This window comes from Lithobates pipiens, unplaced genomic scaffold, assembly GCF_037356315.1.
Source record: "Lithobates pipiens isolate NorthernLeopardFrog02 unplaced genomic scaffold, aLitPip1_a1.2 Scaffold_1, whole genome shotgun sequence".
In the NCBI taxonomy this organism is placed as follows: domain Eukaryota; kingdom Metazoa; phylum Chordata; class Amphibia; order Anura; family Ranidae; genus Lithobates; species Lithobates pipiens.
This window is the reverse complement of record NW_027507685.1, coordinates 53,740,517-53,760,986: the sequence shown is the minus strand read 5'-3', so window position 1 is coordinate 53,760,986 and position 20,470 is coordinate 53,740,517. Positions and strand designations below refer to the sequence as shown.

General features: G+C 44.6%; 1 protein-coding gene across 2 annotated transcripts in view; it reads left to right on the top strand.

Moving 5' to 3' along the window:
• Positions 1-20,470, top strand: part of DOCK11 (dedicator of cytokinesis 11) — a 551,771-nt gene that overhangs the window by 39,280 nt on the left and 492,021 nt on the right. For both annotated transcript variants that reach the window (XM_077493986.1, XM_077493985.1), the window contains exons 2-6: positions 9,072-9,188; positions 9,291-9,380; positions 12,486-12,568; positions 15,019-15,088; positions 15,280-15,375. In XM_077493986.1, the coding sequence (XP_077350112.1) occupies positions 9,072-9,188; positions 9,291-9,380; positions 12,486-12,568; positions 15,019-15,088; positions 15,280-15,375 (456 nt within the window). The remainder of the gene's footprint in view (positions 1-9,071; positions 9,189-9,290; positions 9,381-12,485; positions 12,569-15,018; positions 15,089-15,279; positions 15,376-20,470) is intronic.

Sequence of the window (20,470 nt, the reverse complement as noted above, 5' to 3'; positions counted from 1 at the left end):
CATTTAGCCAAACCGCTCTCCTCACTCTCTGTCTGGACCCCTGAATTAACGAATGGGTCTAAAAGGCATTCACCGCTAAGGTAGTTACAGATTAAAAGTGAATAGCCAGGTGATTGGAATACGATAACAGACCACTTCAAACGGCCACATTGTTGTAACTCTTATAATCAATATGCCGGACCGTGGTACCATAAAAAAATCAATAAGAGATATATAGTGCACACTGTGTGGCTAAAACATACTTGCTTTATAAAGACGGGTACTCACAAATGTATCACTGTTAACCCAGTGCTAAGATGAATGACATGTGGTCGTTTCATCAGACGTGGATAATTTTGTCAGAAAATGGATAAGGTGGCTGCAGTGACATCACAAAATCCCGGGAGGACATCTATATTTATTATTGTATCATTAGAGCTGCACTGTTTTCTTTTTATACTGATTTTATTATCAATGTTTAATTGAACAAGCTGAAGTTAGAAGCTGATTGGCTACCATTTACAGCTGCACCAGATTTTGCATTCTCCAGTTTTCAGCTGAACTCGCACGATTTCAAACCCGCATTTCATTGCCAGTTTGGGAGCAACTTGAAAGACATCTGTATGGCTCATGCACAGATGTCTATTGAAATGGCCCCCGGAGTTGCCAAAAGTAGTGCAGCCCTGAATGGAGATTAGGGGCTGGGCACATAGAGATTAGAGGGGCAGCGCCCCTTATAGATGGGCCACCACTGGTCAAAGTACAAGTCCAAGTACAAGAGAATGAGGAGCAGAGCAAAGAGCCAATCACTTCAGTGGTGTAGGCACAGTGGTGTAGTGGTCAGCACTCTCACCTAGCAGTAAAAAGGGTCGCTGGTTTGAATCCCAACCACACCACAACACTACCTGCCTGGAGTTTGCATGTTCTCCCTGTGCCTGCGTGGGTTTCCTCTGGGTACTCCGGTTTCCTCCCACACTCCAAAGATGTGCAGGTAGGCTAATTGGCTTCTGTCCCAAATTGGCCCTAGTATATGAATGGGGACCTTGGATTGTGGGCTCTTTGAGAGTAGGGACCAATGTGAGTGTGCAATGTACAGGGATAGGGACAATTGTAGACACTCACTCAGGTTGAACTGGATGGACTGGTGTCTTTATTCAACCTTACTAACTATGTAACTTCATGTCCTGACTTGAATCATGCTGATAGGAGGAGACAGCACATTGGTAGAGAGATGAACTCATTACTTTGCTGTTTCTCCTTTTACTGTCCAATCACAAGTTTGGGCAAGTCCAGGAGAACCTGGACTCAAAGGAAGTGGGGTGAATGATGCTGACCATCAGACTGAGGACATCCAGAGGCAAAAAAGTACTGCAGGGAAAATCTCGAGGTTAAAGCTGAATGTTGCAGAAAAAGCTGATTTTGTAATTTTATCCTTTATTGGGCTATTAATGGTCATCCTATTTATGGATGGAGTTCTACTTGAACATAGATACAATATGAATGCTCTCTGATCCAAGTGTTTATACTACGAGCTGCTTTCACCAACGGTGAGAGACTGTTGAATCACTCTTGCACATCAGACTGTTTCCTGTTGCCCGTGCGTAGCTTTATTACTGAGAAATATGGACAGGCCTTTCTCATAAGAAAATTCAAAAGAGATATGACTTTGTTCTGAGCTTTCCTTTGAGCACTGCTGCAAGTTCTGGCTTCAGAGCTGAATATTTGTGGACAGAAAATGTCCTGCTTTGGTTGAGGTTCACCAAAAGGGTTCTAAAAATCCATTTCTGCGGTATCAGCTGGGTGTGACTGAACACTGTTGGAAGAATAATGTTTTATTTATGATTTCAGATGTGGGCTTTTCCTATTATCAGTGGGTGCCCTCCATCTCTACCAGCCTGGTAGACCATTTGTATGTATACTGGGACATTTTATAAGAGGAACATAGTTCTGTGATATTTAGTTGATGTTAAAAATTCAATAAATCCGGTTAGAAATTAAAGTATATGTATATATATATATATATATATATATATATATATATATATATATATACGTTATTGCTCACATTTTGTCTATGAGATAAATAAAATACACTCCTAATGCCCCGTACACACGATGGGAAATTCCCCCAGCAAAAGTCCCATGTGAGCTTTTGGTCTGAAATGCCGACCGTGTGTATGCTCCATCGGACTTTTGCTGGCGGGATTCCCACCAGCAAAAGATTGAGAGCAGTTTCTCTTTTTTTTTTTCGGTCGGAAAAAGTTACGATCGGAAATTTCGAACGCCTGTACAAATTCCGACGCTCCAAAATTCCTACACATGCTCGGAAACAATTCAACGCATGCTTTGAAGCATTGAACTTCATTTTCTCAGCTCGTCGTAGTGTTGTACGTCACCGCGTTCTTGACGGTCAAAAGTTCAGAGAACTTTTGTCTGACCATCTGTATACAAGCCAAGCTTGAGCGGAATTCCCTCAGAAAAACGTATGGGTATTAGAGTTTTTGGGATATGACTACCAAATGTTAAGAAGAAAAGATAGAGAAAAAACTTTTCTATGCATATTTTGTATTTTATTCTTGCCAAAGAAGCGCAGATGTGCTATGCACAGAGTACAGAGTTCAGGGGTGCGCTATGTGCAGAGTTCAGGGGTGCACTATGTACAGAGTTCAGGGGTGCACTATGTACAGAGTTCAGGGGTGCACCCATAGATGGTTCGAATCTTAGCTAGTCCGTGCTAAACCAGGCACGATTCTATTCATCTATGGCTGGATTAACCCCTACACTGCCCCTAGTGGTTAAGCCCTTCACTGCCAGTGTCATTTACACAGGAATCAGTGCATTTGTATAGCACTGATTGCTGTATAAATGACAGTGGTCTCAAAAATGTGTCAAAAATGTCAGATGTGTCCGCCATAATGTCGCAGTCATGATAAAAATCGCTGATCGCCGCCATTACTAGTAAAAAAACTATTATTAATAAAAATGTCATAAACCTATCCCCTATTTTGTAAACGCTATAACTTTTGCGCAGTAAAATCAATAAAATATGTAGAAGAATATGCATCGGCCTAAACTGAAGGAAAAAAAAGTTTTTTTATATATTTTTGGGGGATATTTATTATCGCAAAATGTAAAAAATAATGTGTTTTTTTTTCAAAATTGTCGCTTTTTTTGTTTATAGCGCAAAAAATAAAAACCGCAGAGGTGATCAAATACCACCAAAAGTGAGCTTTATTTGTGGGAAAAAAAGGACCTTAATTTTGTTTGGGAGCCACGTCGCACGACCGCGCAATTGTCAGTTAAAACTACGCAGTGCCGAATCGCAAAAAGTGCTCTGGTCTTTGGCCAGCACAATGGTCTGGGGCTTAAAAAATGGTCTGGGCCTTAAGTGGTTAAACACGCCCCGTCCCAATGAGCTCGCGTGCAGAAGCGAACGCATACGTGAGTAACGAACCGCATATGAAAATGGTGTTCAAACCACACATGTGAGGTATCGCCGCGATCAGTAGAGTGAGATCAATAATTCTAGCCCTAGACATCCTCTGTCACTTAAAACATGCAACCTGTAGAATTTTTTAACCATCGCCTATGGAGATTTTTAAAGGTAAAAGTTTGTCGCCATTCCATTACCAGGCGCAATTTTGAAGTGTGACATGTTGGGTATCAATTTACTTGGCGTAACATTATCTTTCACAATATAAAACTATATTAGGATGCATTAAGGTGAAAAAACATGAACCTTTAGTGTCCCTTTAACCTTGCTTCTTGAGTCATACCTCTATTCAGTTTTCAGTCACTATAATAAGAGAAAGGTTTACAAAAAAAGCTGGTGTTAAGTGTGGGGACTAAAGATGCATTGTTATTTAACAAGGAATATTTAATGATTTTGTACATATTTTTTGGTTCATATTAGAACTTAAAGAGGAAGTAAACCCTGATGGGTTTACTTCCTCTTTTTTTCCCTGCAAAGGTAAAGCATAATGGACTACTATGCATCGCATAGTAGCTCATTATGTGTCACTTACCTGACACAGGAGCCAGCGAAGTCGCCGCTGATCCCTGTAGTCCGCCGCGTCCATCTTGCTGGTGGCGTCTCGCAGCTCCGACCAATGACAGCGGCGAAGCCGCGATGACGTCACTCCCGCGCATGCGCACGGGAGTCGCGCCTCGCAGCTCCGCCGCTGTCATACGGCGAGGCCGCGATGACGTCACTCCCGCGCATGCGCACGGGAGTCGACAAATTTGGCAAATCCATTCTTGGACTTGCCGCATTTAGTGCGCATGCGCGCCGCTGTCTACGGCGCATGCGCCGTAGACAGCGGTGCCCATTTTCGGGCAAATATCTCCTAAACCATATAGGTTTAGGAGATATTACTTGGACCTACAGGTAAGCCTTAATCTAGGCTTACCTGTAGGTCAAAGTTGTTTGGAAGGGTTTACTTCCATTTTAAGCTGTAACAAAAAATAGTCAGGTAAACGTGGATTATTTTGAAGTTTTTGTAGCTAGCAGTTGGTATCCGTGGCCCCTATTTACAGGTTTTATCCAGCTCTTTGCAATCTGTTAAAAAAATGTATGCCATAAAAAATTCCTATTCCTGTGCCTGGCATTTACATGCAAATGCAGATCCAAGGGTGTACATGCATACAGGTACATATTTAGGCCCCTGGACACAGACTGCCTGCATCCAGGGGCCTACATCAATATCTGTATGCATGTATATGCACGGATCTGTGTTTTACCAACATACAGCCGCAATGTCCTGTAATTTATTTATACAGGCAGTTGTACACAACATCTGTGAATCCTGGGCACAGAAATAACAACTACGAGCCCTCTGGGCCCATAGGCATGAACCCTTTTTTGGATGGCTCTCTTCAGAGTCATACAAACCAAACCAACTATGCTATCTCTTTAGCTAACACATAGTGCTCTGGGAATTATTTCCATATATCATAGTAAAAAAAGGGAGCAGTTTAAAAACATGTACATATCCTTCAGAGCCCTACAGATTTGTGAAAAAAAAACATTTGTATACCTTCTTGCTTTATTATTCTAGCCGGTCTAATGCCACAGGTGGATTCTCTTCTTCTGTTGGTGGTGGGGCAGGCATTCTTTTTCATTCTGAGTGACACTCAGGGCTTAAGTCCTGTGGGAACGCATGGGAACGGAGTTCCTGTACTTTTTCCACAACAGGAACTCAGTTGCCGTTAGCAGCCGTGTCCTGCAAGACTTTGAAGTATGTGAGCTGTGTGGCAGATGCTACACCAGCAGCCACCGGCACAGCTCGCAATAGTAAGTGCCGCACACCAGGGGTGGACTGACCATTCAGGCATTGCCAGTAAGGGGCCCCATGACAGCTTCCTCTTCGATCTACCTGTCAATCACAGCTAGCTGATAGGTAGATCAGGTCCCTGCTGCTAAGAGATTGTATTTAGTCAGACCTCTCATGATGCACTCCTCCCCGCCAGCCCCTCCTGATTTTCTGTCTCCTCATTCCCCCCCCCCCCCCAGTCTCCTGCGTACTTGCTCTGTGTTTCCCGCTGAATCCCCCCCCCCCCCCCTCCTCTATCTTCAGTGCCATATGATGAGAGAACCCGGAGGAGGAGCACAGCTTTTCTGCTCACAGGACATGCAGGGAGAGAGGTGAGCTGAGGGAGGAACATCAGTTTGGGGTGGTAAGCTGAGCACAATACCTGGCAAAGTTTAATGCCAGGAGGGAAGTTTATGTGGAAATATGTGAAGGGTTGGAATAGCAGTGAGTGTGTGTTGGAGCCCTGCAGAGTTTTCAGCCCCCCAAGCTAACATACATCTCCTAAGCAGGAACACATCACTATCTCCCCAAGCATTCTGTCCAGATAATGTGCAGTTCATTTATGACCTTTCCATTTAACCCTGTGTTATCCAATCTCTGTTCAATGAAAAGTGTAAACTCACCACATAAACACTCTATATACAAAATAACATTCCCCAATAAAGATCAGAACATGATGTTCACATTTGCATGGAAGCACAATTGAATGAATGCTGATTATTCAGAGAATTACCATATTTATGTTTATTGAGGATTTTTTTTATGTACTAACAGTTAAGCTTCATACACACAATACGAAAATTGGATAAAAAATACCACTTTTGAAGCGTTCGTGCATATGAGTGTATCTTTTTTTTTTTGATGGGAGAGTGGATCTTGGGTGGGAGTTCCCACTCTTTTTTCCCCAGGACTTGACCCCTGGTGACACTCACATAATGATGACCACTTAGGAGTACTGTGATATCTCTGTGGCTGTGATTTGCCCTCTATGGGGGGATATGTACGGGGTGGGGTTGATCTCATAGGAAATGGTCAGAATGACAAGGTGTAATTGTACCCTAAAGTGGTTCCTGGCACTTCACCCAGCAGAATGTCGGGGATAGTAATGGAACATGAGGGTAAGTAAGGCCTGACACTACTTTATTTAATTTGTATAGAGAAAGGAGGGACTTAGAAATAAATAATTTTTTTTTTAAAACTCAAAAACTGCAGTCCACTTAAAGAAGCACATTTTTGGGCCATTCCTACATTTGTCTGTAGTAAGTATTTTGACCTTCAGCCAATCCTCCATGGACAAAACGGAGAAAAGAAGTAACGCTCTTTGTAATCTAAAATTTGAAAAATTGTAGGTTCTTATGAAATTTTTATTGTTATAGACGTATGTTTCTATATACTTTGCAAGCAGCCTGTCTGAACCCAGTAGCCTTTATCATTATGTTAGAACATGCTTAGAATGAACAGTAGTGATTTATATTCAGAAGCATGGAACTTCTCCAAATAGAGCAGCTTGAAATTAATCTTTGTACTGGTATTTGTGGCATGGACTCTTTTGTTAGAACATGATGCTTTATCAGTCATGCATGCAAAATTAACATCTGATCTTAAAGGGCATGCCAAGCCAAAATTGTTTCATTTTATTTGGGATAATATAGGGTAGGATTATAACCTCTGTCAAGTTTGTTACTTTTTGTCCCTTGACAACAGTTTCACAAGGCAAGAAGTGAGGGAATATCTGCAACAGGGACACAGCAGTAAAAAAATCTTTTTTTTTCTTTCACTTTTTTATTTTCACTTTATGTCTAATAAAATCATTGTCGGCAGGACAGTAAAGCCTCATACACACGGTGAGAATATTAGAAGAATGATCGTCCTTTTTTTTTTTTTGCATACTAGTCTCATTTTGAAAATAAAGAGGTTACTAAAGTTACAAAAATTCTCGTATGACAGAATACAACTTGGGAAGTGACGTAATGTGTTGTGTTGTATTGTAATGTTTCTGAGCATGCGTGGTCTTGGTCTTCTGGTTTTTTGTGGATACTTTATTACTGTATTTATTGGTGTATAACACATACTTTTTCACTATGAAAATCAGGTGCAAATAGCGGGTGCGTGTTATACGCCAATATTTCAATTTTAGCTGCCTCGGAGGGGACAGGGAGGGGGCGGGACAAGCGCCGTCAGAATACATACAGTGAGAATCTCCTGTTTACTTGGTGGCCTCTGTAATAGGAAGTCCTGTCTCCTGGACCGCCATTGGACCTCTGTTCTGTCTATCATAGGAGGTTCTCACTGTATATAATCTGTCGGCGCTCACCCTGTCCCCTCTAGGCTGCAGATGGGCATTGATCAGGCTGCACTGATGGCAATGGTGAGGCTGTTGCATTGAAGGCAATGGTGAGGCTGTTACATTGAAGGCAATGGTGAGGCTGTTACATTGAAGGCAATGGTGAGGCTGTTACATTGAAGGCAATGGTGAGGCTGTTACATTGAAGGCAATGGTGAGGCTGCTGCATTGTGGCAGGGGTAAGGCTGCATTGATGTTGACTGATGAGGCTGCATATGGGCATTGATCAGGCTGCATTGATGGCAGTGGTGAGGCTGCAGATGGGCACTGACCCTTATTTTGCTTCAAAGTTCCTTATTTAAAAAAAAAAAATGTCCCCTCAAACTTCCCTCTTAAAATGAATGTACATGTTATACGCCGATAAATATGGTAATTAAATACTGTAATAATTAAATGAAAATTGTTTGTTTGCGGTATTGTATGAGAACATTTTTCGTGTTTGTCCCTTCTGATAATTTGGCGTGAACTGTCGTGATCGGCTCTCGAAAGCTGTGTACTAACGATCAGATTATCAGACAATCGCTTCTAAAGCGTAATTTTTCATCTGATTTTCTGATTGTGTGTACTAAGCATAAGTGGGGGAAATCTCAAGGCTTATCAGGGCTCATTCACATGGGCGCTCAGCCCTGTGCAGTGGTCAGATCCATTTGTTTACTTTTTTTTTACTACAGCAGGCAGAAAGTAAACAGGTATACATTGGCTTTATGGACTTACCTGCACAACCGAGTTTGACAGGGATGGGTGCATAACCCTGGATGCCCAGGGCTTCCAGGAACCATGCCAATGGCTGGCCTGCTGAATGTTGAACACCAAAGATCGCTCATTGGGCACAGGCACCATTCAGAGAGCAGTTTAGCTGTATTTAGAGAAATAGTATTCTGTGTGTCCAGAGGGAGATTAGATACTCTGAACGTGTAAATGCATGTAGTACTTCACAAAATGGAGGCATGTGTGATAGCACTGGTGTTTGGTAATCAGTGCTATCATGAGGAGTGGGAAGATTCCTCAGTCTTGTTACACTGAAATTCTAATCAGTGTTATCATCCCACTATTTCTCTAATGTTGGACTACAGAACACCTCCACCTAATGTTATCACCATGAGAAAAGAGAAGTGATTTCTGTAGTCCACCAAGGGAGTACTCAGGCAAAGATGACAACACTGCTTCTGAAATTCAGTGCAGCAGAGGCAGAGTTGTCAGCTGGATCTAGGAAGTTAGAAACACAATGGGTTTCTGGTAGGATCAGCAAATATTTTTTTGCACAGATATAACAAAATGCTTTCAATAGTATATTTAATAGATAAAACTGGATCAAATAATAGAAGTTCATTGTCAGTGTTTATATATACTTTAACAATAATGATATATGTAGTAAAATCTCTTTGGTTTTACTGTATAAGACAACTTGGTCTCATTTATATTTCGTTTTTATACAGGAAAAGGCCAGAGTGGTGGAACCTTTGGACTATGAATTGGTCATTTCCCAGAGAAAGGCTCAGATCTTCAGCGATCCCCATAGAGATATGCTCATGTTCCCTATGGAGGATGTGTTTGTGAGTGTTCTGCATTATACAGTATGCACAGTATGTGTTGGTTCTCTGTATTCTCTATGGTAACACCATTGGCTTTTTGCATTTGGCATTACTTTTATACAGATTTCTACAGTAGATCGCCAACATAGAACTATACAGTCAGCGGTACCAGAAGATGCAGAAACTAAAGCCAAGAGCCTGTTTGTGAAGGAGGTATGTGAACAGTATGATAAACTCATATATCAGTTTCATTAAAGGATACTAGTGATTGATTGCTATGGTTTGCTAAATTTTTTCTTATCTTAGGCTGTGTTTTGTCTTAGCCCTTGTACACACGGTCGGACATTCCGACGGAAAATGTCCGATCGGACCGTGTTGTCGGATATTCCGACTGTGTGTGGGCTCCATCGGCCTTTTTCCGTCTGAATATCCGACGGACAAAGTTTTAGAGCTGGGCTATAAAACTTTCCGACAACATGATCCGATCGGACTTTGTCCGATTGTGTGTAGAGAATTCCGATCGGACAAAGTGCCACGCATGCTCAGATCAAATTCCTAGACCAAAGCTATTGGCTACTAGCCTGAACGTAGTCCCGTCCTAACGAAATAACGTCATCACGTTCTGAGCGATCGGATTTTCCAACAACTTTGTCCGACCGTGTGTATTCAACACAAGTTTCGGACAAAATCCGTTGGACAAAATCTGATGGATTTTCTTGTCGGAATGTCCGACCGTGTGTACAAGGGCTTACTGAATAAAGGCCACCTAAAAGGAGAGAGGCAGAGAACACATAGCAAGAAGGTCCCACAATGTCACTGCCTGATTCTGGGTCCACATGAAACCCGGTTCGTGGACCTGGAGCTGAGCAGTAACACTGAGTTGGTAGGAACTGTAAGCAGGATCCCAGCTACAGAAGATGATCAAGTGCACAAAGAACAGAGGAGAGGGGTGCGGTTTGGCATCTTTGCCCTGGCCGCTGGATGACTTTGTCCTGGCATTGGTGTGAATTCACTTTGTGAAAGAGGCCAAGATTTCAGTACAAGGTGTTGTTAGGTGATATCCTATGCTAGATGATGCTAATTTCAGGCGTTCAGGACAGCGAGCAGTGTGGGGGACTGAGGATACACAGGTCATTTCTGAATTGGAAAAGGTATGGTGCTCCCAGGACCCCAAATTGTTGGCAGCTGTACACTTTTTGGTATTGTATGATCTGATGCACTAAAACAACACACAGATTAACCCCTCTAATCCCGAGTCTGGCTCGGGTTGGGAATTTACTAGCAGGAGCGATAACCCCCCGAGCCAGACTCGGGATCACATCGCTGGATGCAGGGGAGGACACAGGGAGAGTTACTTACCTTGTCCCCTGGATCCAGCGATGTCCTCCGCGCTGTGTGATCGAGTTGTCCTCCGCTCGATTCACAGTGCCGAATGCCGCCGAGCTCCGTTCCCTGCGGTGTTATGGCGCACGGGAGCGCAGAACGGCGGCAAATTCAAAAAAGTAAAAGTACACAAAACACACACAGCACTGTAATCTTACAGATTACAGTGCTGTATTACAGAATTACACACCCCCTTTGTCCCTAGTGGTCTGTGCAGTGCCCTGCATGCACTTTTATATTATAAATACTGTTTTTTTCAGCCTGAAATTTGGAGATTGTCCATAGCAACCAAAACGTGTCCCTTTTTCAGTGTTTTAGGATTTGATTACATTATTGAATAATTTTTATTATTCTTTGTTATATTATAAACTTTATCATACCCGGGATGTCTGCTAGACTCTGGTTTGAACAGATTTAAGAGAGTTATTCCTAAGTATTACAGGACTCCAAATTAAAACGCCAGATTTCCGTGCAAAATAATTGTACCGCTTTCAGCACCTAAAACCAGACTGAATCATACCGCCAGGGAGGTTAAAGAGAAAAGCCCTTTGTGGGAAAACTGTGCTCACTCAACATATTTCAAGCTAATGTTTCATGTATAAATATAGGGTACGTTGTGCCCAAATAAAGGTCAGAGGGCCAAAGACTAGTCACCATTATTCCTTGTGGTCTCCCTGCAGCTGATCTTCTCCCCATTGCTGATTTGCCATGTCTTGTTCTATGGTGTGTGGAGGTGACAATCTTGGAAAAGGCAGGGCTTTGCTTCCCCATGTCAGAGCCTCCAGCAAACAACAATAGTAAGCAGTATGGTCGTGATATACCTCAAGTCTAACTCCACATTTCCTGAGATCAGCAGTGAGTACCTAAGATCTCACACTGCAGAAATACAATTTTCAGACATACATTTATCAGCCCAGGGTTATTCCCGGTCTAAATACACCTTGCTTTGCCTTTTTCGAGCCAGGTTGCTTAGATTAACATTTTGTAATAGCCTCAGAGAAGAGACAAAGGAGTCTTCAGTTTCTCTATAACCAGAGGTCATCTGTTGAAAGATACTCTTCTGTATGCTAACTGATAACTGGGAGCACCACTCTCCAGGTCAAACCATTATTGAGGCAGATAGCAACTTCAGTAAACCTATTCCTAATAAATAGGGAGGAAACAACCCTAGTAAGTAAGCAGACCACATTACTTTCATATTAATATATCTCTTTTCTGACTTTTTGTTGACGATAGCTATACTACATTTACAATGTCTTGTCACATAGGAGGAGATTTACTAAAACTGGTTCACACAGAATCTAGTGCAGCCGTGCATAGTAACCAATCAGCGTCTAGGTTTTAGCCCACATTCACCTTGGGCTGATTTGACATGTTAAATTGCATGCCAAATCGGAGCTTATTGCTGGCAATGGCACCGCCCGAATTGACTTTGCGGCACCACACCGATTCTCAAAAGTATTTTCTGCACTACTTTTGGCGACTTCGGGGGCGATTTCAATAAACATCTGTGCATGAATTCACACAGATGTCTCTCAAATTGCCCCCGAAGTTGGACTGAAATGCCGGTGTGAACCTAGGCTTATTGTCAAAGCTTAATTGAACAAGCTGACGTCAAAAGTTGATTGGTTACTATGCGCAGCCGCACCAGATTCTGAGTGCACCAGTTTTAGTAAATCCCCCCCATAGAGCCTTCTATGGGAATATAAGCAATTGTATCCACTTTTATATTTATTCGTTATTTCAGGTTTAGAGAAAAAAAACCTAGCAGTAAGCAGATGAGAAGCTAAATCACTTTTCAGTGTCTTTATAAAAACCTATTTAGATTTTTCTAGCTTCTACATTAATATGCAGTGGTCATTATTCTGATGTGATTGTGAGAGAATGTTTAGTGTCTCTTCAATCTTTCACTACGTAATTATTGCATGTTTTCAGTGCATAAAATACTACAGCTTGGACTGGAAAGTGGTGAACTACAAATTTGAGGAGTACTCTGGGGACTTTCGAGCCTTGCCCTGGTGAGTTACTGTTTACTGAATGTAGAACACAATGAAAATTATGTTTATTTTTGATATGATGTAAAAGATTAGATTAAAGCTCAGTCATTCATGTTTTTGCTATTTATATATTTCAGTATCTATAACCCCTTCCCCTCCCCTTCCCACCCCCCTGGCAGCTCTTTAGGTGGGTCTTAATGCATATGTGGAGCATGTGGGTGCTAAGGCACTCCCTGTATGAATGATGTGATCAGCAAGAGATCATTTTTCCCTGGTGTTTTAGGGGCTGAACTTAAAGAGGTTGTAAAGTAAATTTTTTTTTTAAAGTAAAATAAAAAAGATGTTATATACTTACCTGCTCTGTACAAGGATATTGCACAGAACAGCCCAGATCTTCTGTGGTCCCCTGCTGGTGCTTTCCGCTCCACCACTACCTATGGGGGTACATGCAGGCACAATCCCAAGGGCCGCATGCAGGCACAATCCCGAGCCAGACTGTGTGAAGCCGCGTACACACGTAGCTGTCTGTCTGACGTACTTAGTCTGGCGGACTTCCCGCCAGACTGTCCGTCGGACTTTCCGAACGGGCTACTTGCTCACACATGGCACTTTTTCAGCGGACTAATACGGCGTACTAAGTCCGCCGTACTATCCGCCCTACTTTTGAAATGAACGGACTCGCCCACACACGCAGAGGAAAGTCCGCTCATTTCGAGCGCGTCTCCAGGTAGACGGGGCCCGCGAAGGATACGTCGCTGGCCCCGCTGCCTGGTATGGACTTAAAGGGGAACCCCAACGCCAAAAAAATTGGCATGGGGTCCCCCCAGGTCCACATCAGACCCTTGTCCGAGCACGCTACCCGGCCGGCCAGGAAAGGGGGGGCGAGCGAGCGCCCCCCCCCCCCCCTCCTGAGCCGTACCAGGCCGTGTGCCCTCAACATGGGGGGTGCCTTGGGGAAGGGGGGGCCGCGCGGCCCCCCACCCCAAAGCACCTTGTCCCCATGTTGATGAGGACAAGGGCCTCTTCCCGACAACCCTGGCCGTTGGTTGTCGGGGTCTGCGGGCGGGGGGTTTATCGGAATCCGGGAGCACCCTTTACAATGACGGGACCGGGGACTGTGACATTGTAAGGGGGCGGGGTCACCATGTGACATCAACCCATGTGACATCAACCGAAGACCCCGCCCCTTGTCCCTATATAAGTCGCCGCATGCCCGGTCCCCGTCATTGTGAGCGGAGGACTCGGCGAGGCAACATCTGAAGAAGAAGAAGAAGAAGAGAAGGACAGAAGAACGGAAGGCGGCAGCGGTAGCAGAAGACCGGGCCACCGCCTGTAAAAGAGCTAGAAGAAGGCGCGGTGGCCCGGCAGAAGAACCGAAGAGGGGGACAAGACCCCCGAAGTCGGAAGAAGGGCGGCAGCGAGGAAGAAAGCCGGGCTCCTCCGCTAGTAAAAGAGCTACAAGAAGATAGCGGAGGAGTCCGGCGAGAAGACCCCCGAAGACGGAAGACCCCCGGAGCTGTGCAATAAACTATTTTAACCCTTGTGTGTTGTGTATTTTTTGTACTTTATTTTACAGGTGAATGGGTAGGGGTACATTGTACCCCATACTCATTCACATAGGGTGGGGGGCCGGTATCCGGGGGCTACCAGATTCCGATAAGCCCCCCGCCCGCAGACCCCGACAACTAACGGCCAGGGTTGTCGGGAAGAGGCCCTTGTCCTCATCAACATGGGGACAAGGTGCTTTGGGGTGGGGGACCTGGTACAGCTCAGGAGGGGGGGGGGGCGCTCGCTTGCCCCCCCCTTTCCTGGCCGGCCGGGTAGTGTGCTCGGACAAGGGTCTGCTGTGGACCTGGGGGGACCCCCACGCCGATTTTTGTCGACGTTGGGGTTCCCCTTTAAGTCCATACCAGGTGGCGGGGCCAGCGACGTATCCTTCGCGGGCCCCGCCTACCTGGAGACCCGCTCGAAATTAAAGGACTTTTCTCCGGGCGGGAAAAGTCCGTTCATTTCAAAAGTACGGCGAACTGGCATACACACGGCCGGATTGTCCGCCGAAATGCGAGTCCGGCGGGAAGATTGGAGTGTAAAACTACTTTCTAAGTCCGCCGTACTTTCGGGTCAAAAAAGTATGCCAGAGGCTACACACGGGGGGATTGTCCGGCGGACTTGAGTTTGCCGGACTTTTCCACCCGCTTGTTTGATCGTGTGTACGTGGCATAATAGTGCACATTACCCATGGCAGACAAAAAAATATAAATTGGCCAGAAGGACATGGTATAGTCATGTAAAATAGTGTGAAATCATGAATATAATAAATCCAAAATAGTTGAACGTTTAAAGAATGTGCAAAAAATGTATCACTGGTAAAAATTGTAAAAACAAATTCCTTTAAGGCATTGCTGGAACCATATAGTTTTGCTCTTTACTGTTATATTGATAATATATTCATTTTATTTATTTTTCTTTAGCAAATCCTTTCGGCCTGAGAAGACTCCTAACCATTTATTTGAGATCGATGAGGACATTGACAAAGATGAGGTAGGAAGCTGAGACATATATAAAGTGCTCTTATCCTTAATGGTCACAGTAGGGTTGTTATTTCAGGATAGATCTGCTTTATGGGCATATGTCGAGTTTTCACTGTACTTGGATATGGAATACCTTGTGTTACAGAAATGTTTTATTTTATTATTAATAATAATGCATTTCCTCTTGTTATTGTTCTGCAGGATTCTGCATCAGTATGCTCTCATAAAGGAGGCGTTATTAAACAAGGCTGGCTTTATAAAGCTAATATTGGGACTACAATCCCTGTCACTATGAAGGTATGCATTCTGATATCTTATGTTCTTCATATTCTAAGCCTTAACATTAATCTCAAAATTGTATAACAAGCCTAATGAAGAAGACCTTTGCCTTTTAAAGTATAACTAAAGGCAAAACTTTTATTTATTTATTTTAAATAGAGTGGAGATGGATTAGAACCCCTGTCAGTTTTTATTGCTGTCTGTGTCACCATTATGGAGATTTGCCCTCTCTATTTGTCCTGTTTACAATTATCATTGAAAGTAAAGAAGATCACAAATTTGGGGTTGTCCCCAGAAAAGTATTAGAAGGGCAATCTTCCAGTGGGGACACTAGTTCATGTGATCTGGGGGGTGACCTGGGGAGCCCAAAGAGATTCCCTTAATTATCAGGAATTTCCACTCACTTCCTGTATTGGTTATGGGTCAGGAAGTAAAGGTAACTTGGGACAAGGAGGGCAAAAATAATCTTTACGGAGGTTATGATCCTGCATTGCTTTATCTCAAATGCAAAACAAAGTTTTGCCTATAGTTCTGATTTAAAGATTGATATGGTCTTCAGTATAATTATCTATTAAAGTTATTAACCTACGATACTATTGTTTTGACTTGTAAAGGTGCTAACCACTCATCATAAATTAAATCTGTGTTTTGCCTATAGTTCTATTATCATTATCATTATAATACAGCAGTTATATAGCAGCAACAGTTTCCACAGCAATTTACAATATGTAGACTCAGTTGCATAGCTGACATAAGTGGAGTTACTGCATTTTTGGTGGAACTTTATCTTAAATGCTCCAACAACAAATTTGGGCCCCAACATGCTGGCCAGCGGGGAAAGGGGTTTAACCTCTTGCCGACCACTGCCTGTACATTTACGTTGACTGAATGGCATGGCTGTTTTATATGGGCGTACTTGTATGTCCCTTTGAATTTGCCGCCATGCCTTCGCGCGCACCCGCTGCGAGCTTCATGAGTAGGATCGCAGGTTACCTGCGATCGTCTCACGGAAAGGAAGAACAGGGAGATGCTAATGTGAACCAGCATCTCCCCGTCCCCGTACTGGCTTTGGCTATTGGCTATCCTGTTTAGGCCTTCATTTTCTACATTATAAGAAAACTAAGTCAAAATTTGAATTTTATGTTGCATGTAACCCTGCAAAAAAAACTCAGATAGGAGATAACAGAAGAGCAGATGTAAAGGGAAGTGGATTGGTGCTTTTTCTATAATAAATTTAATGTGAGTGAACAGCTAGTAAATTATAGGAAATATCCCCATGGGTCCACGGATAATTGTACTGTCTGCACTCCCACAATAACACTGCACCTGTGATATGCAAAACTCAGAAGAGCGAGGCCTAATGGGGAGCTATCTAACAACACACTGACCATATGTACAGGGCTGCTGCCTTATGTGCATTTAAATGATAAAGATCGTGCATACAAGATTTCTCCCTTTCATGAGCAAGCTTATTAGTCGATGCGATGTATACTAGCACATTTTGAAATACTTACTTTAGAACGAAGGCCCCACAGCCTGACCCGGTCATCGCTGAGGGGGCTGACATGTTGCCTCCGGGGTTGCTGGCTCTGGTGCTGTCAGTGGCCGGAGCCACGATGACGCGGTGCGCGAAGGAGTCCTCCGTTCCGGCACAATACACCGGACCTTCACTGGGCATGTGCCGCTGACGTCAGCGCTGTATTCAGGGTGAATATCTCCTAAACCGCATAAGTTTAGTAGATATATTTATTTTACCTACAAGTATGCCTTATTATAGGCTTACCTATAAGTAAAAATGTCCAAGCAGAGTATACAACCGCTTTAAATCCAAAGAATTACAGTCGTGGGCCAAGAAGAGTAAAGCTGGGGAGGAAAGACTGGATGATGACGGATGTCCCACATACAGGAAATGAGGCAGGCTCTATCTGACTTGTTACAGCTTCTAACGCACTGTGAGATGCTGACATTGTGCGTTGAAATCAGACCAAGCATTTTAAGTACAGGAGAGGAGCCTGTACAGCTGTGTAACACTGAATGTAATGTTGGAGTTCACTTTGCAAACTGCACTTTGTAAGGAGTCTCTGTCAGAGAGACTTGTGGAAAGCAATCAGCTATTCCCTAACTCACTCACTTGTTACAATCCAGTGTTCAGGTGCATAGATTACTCAAAGTCCAACTCCAGATTTTTTAAAACACCATTGGGGGGCTTTCCTATCACTTTGTATTCTGTCTGACACCCACCATCTGGACAGGAAGTGAGGTTATTCTACCAAACAGGAAAACCTCACCTCATCAGGTTTGGCTGATATTTTTTTAATTCTTGTAGAATATTTGTGTAGGGGATGATTTCACTATTACAACAGAAAAGAAATAGTGAAGACTTTTGAAATGAACGGACTTGCCTACACACAGAGGAAGGTTCTTTCATTTTGAACGTGGCTCCAGGTAGATGGGACTAGCGAAGGAGGTCAATATCGCCGCCTCCATGGGCGAGATTGACACATCACTGGCCCTGTCACCTGGTATGGACTTAAAGGGGAAGCCCTACGCCAAAAAAACGGCGTGGGGGTCCCCCCCACAGTCCATATCAGTCCCTTAACCGAGCACGAAGCCTGGCCGGTCAGGAAAGGGCGTGGGGACGAGCGAGTGCCCCCCCTCCTGAGCCGTACCAGGCCACGTGCCCTCAACATGGGGGGTGCTTTGCGACTCCCCCACCCCAAAGCACCTTGTCCCCATGTTGATGAGGACAAGGGCCTGTTGATGAGGTCTGCAGGCGGGGGTTTTATCGGAGTCTGGGAGTCCCCTTTAATAAGGGGGCCCCCAGATACCGGCCCCCCACCCTATGTGAATGAGTATTGGGGTACAATGTACCCCTACCCATTCACCTGGTGAAAAAAATTTAAATAAAACACAACACCAGGTTTAAAAATAATTTATTGCACAGCTCCGGGGGTCTTCTTCCGTCTTGGGTGGTCTTCCCGCCGGACTCCTCCGCTATCTTCTGCTAGCTCTTTTACTAGCGGAGAAGCCTGGGTTTCTTCTTTGTCGCCGCCCGGGGGTCTTCTTTCGACTTCGGGGGTCTTGTCCCCCTCTTCGGGGGTCTTGTCCCCCTCTTCGGTTCTTCTTGCTGGGCCTTCGCTTTCTTCCTTTAGATCTTTTACTAGTGGTGGCCCGGTCTTGTGTCGCCACCGCTGCTGCCTTCTCTTCTTCTCCTTCTTCTTCTTCCTTGAGATGTTGACTCGACACTCCCTCAGAGGATGCTGGGACTGTGACATCATAAGGGGCGGGGACATCACCTGCCGACCTCGGCCATTGTCCTTATATAAGTCACCTCACACCGTGTCCCTGTCATTGTGGTCAGAGAGAGCATCGAGTCAACATCTCAAGGAAGAAGGAGAAGGAGAGAAGGCGGCGGCGGGGACAGAAGACCGGGCCACCGCTAGTAAAAGACCTGGAAGAAGGAGCGGAGGCCCGGCAAGAAGAACTGAAGAGGGGGACAAGACCCCCGAAGTCGGAAGAAGAGGTGGCGGCGACAGAAGACCGGGCCACTGCTAGTAAAAGAGCTAAAGGAAGAAAGCGGAGGCCTGGCAAGAAGAACCGAAGAGGGGGACAAGACCCCTAAAGTCGGAAGAAGACCCCGGGCAGCGAAGAAGAAGAAAGCCGGGCTCATCCGCTAGTAAAAGAGCTAGCAGAAGATAGCGGAGGAGTCCGGCGGGAAGAAGACCCCCGGAGCTGTGCAATCAATTATTTTGAAACCTTGTGTTGTGTTTTATTTACATTTTTTTCACCAGGTGAATGGGTAGGGGTACACCATTATACCCCAATTCTCATTCACATAGGGTGGGGGGCCGGTATCTGGGGGCCCGCTTATTAAAGGGGGCTACCAGATTCCGATGAGCCCCCCGCCCGCAGACCCCGACAACCAACGGCCAGGGTTGTCGGGAAGGGGCCCTTTTCCTCATCAACATGGGGACATGGTGCTTTGGGGTGGTGGGGCCCCAAAAGCCCCCCCCCCCATGTTGAGAGCACGCTGCCTCGTACGGCTCGGGGGGGGGGGGGGGGCGCTCGCTTGTCCCCACCCCTTTTCCTGACCGACCGGGCTGTGTGCTCGGATAAGGGTCTGATATGGACTTTGGGGGGGGGCACCCACGCCGTTTTTCCGTCGTAGGGCTTCCCCTTTAAGTCCATACCACGTGATGGGGCTAGCGAGGTGTCAATCTCTCCCATGGAGGCGGCGACATTGACCTCCTTCGCTAGTTCCATCTACCTGGAGCCACATTCAAAACAAACAGACTTTTCTCCATGTGCGGGAAAGTCTGTTCATTTCAAAAGTCCGGTGGACTAGCGCACAGGCGGCCGGATTGTAGTGCGGCAGACAATTTTTGAGTCAAAACTACTTTCTAAGTCTGCTGGACTTTTGGGAAAAAAAGTCTGCCGGAGCCCACACACGGGCGGACTATCTGCCGGATAGTCTGATCATGTGTATGTGGCATTAGTGTCACTTTATGCATTACACATTACGCATTATGCTGCAGCTTACCAGTCCTTAGACTTGATGGCTGCCTTTGTTTCCTTTTTTCAGTCTCTTTTCCTTTATTTTTGACCTAGTAATCTTGCCAGGGTGACTACACTCACTTGCTGCACTGCATCTATGGAGAAGCAGTGTTTTCAGCCTAGGTTACAGTGATGGCGAACCTTGACACCCCAGATGTTTTGGAACTACATTTCCCATGATGCTCAGTTACACTGCAGAGTGCATGAGCATCACGGGGAATGTTGTTCCAAAACAGCTAGGGTGCAAAGGTTCACCATCACTAGCTTAGCATGATCTCCTGATTAGGACTACAAACACCGCCCCATCGTTATTTCATAGAGGGGCATTACTTTGTAGTTTACAAAAGACAGTCAAAAAAGCTGATAACACTGTTTGAGATCTCAGTTCAGTTCTCAGGAAGTTCCAAAATTGTAATGGCAACAGGTTTATTTCAGTATTTGCTGAAAGTGTACTTAGCCTTAAAAAGTTGAAATTTAAGAATTAGATAAAATATACCCTTGCAATGGGACCAAATGCCGATTTGGTCTGGGGGTGCAGGGAAAAAAGCATCATATTGAA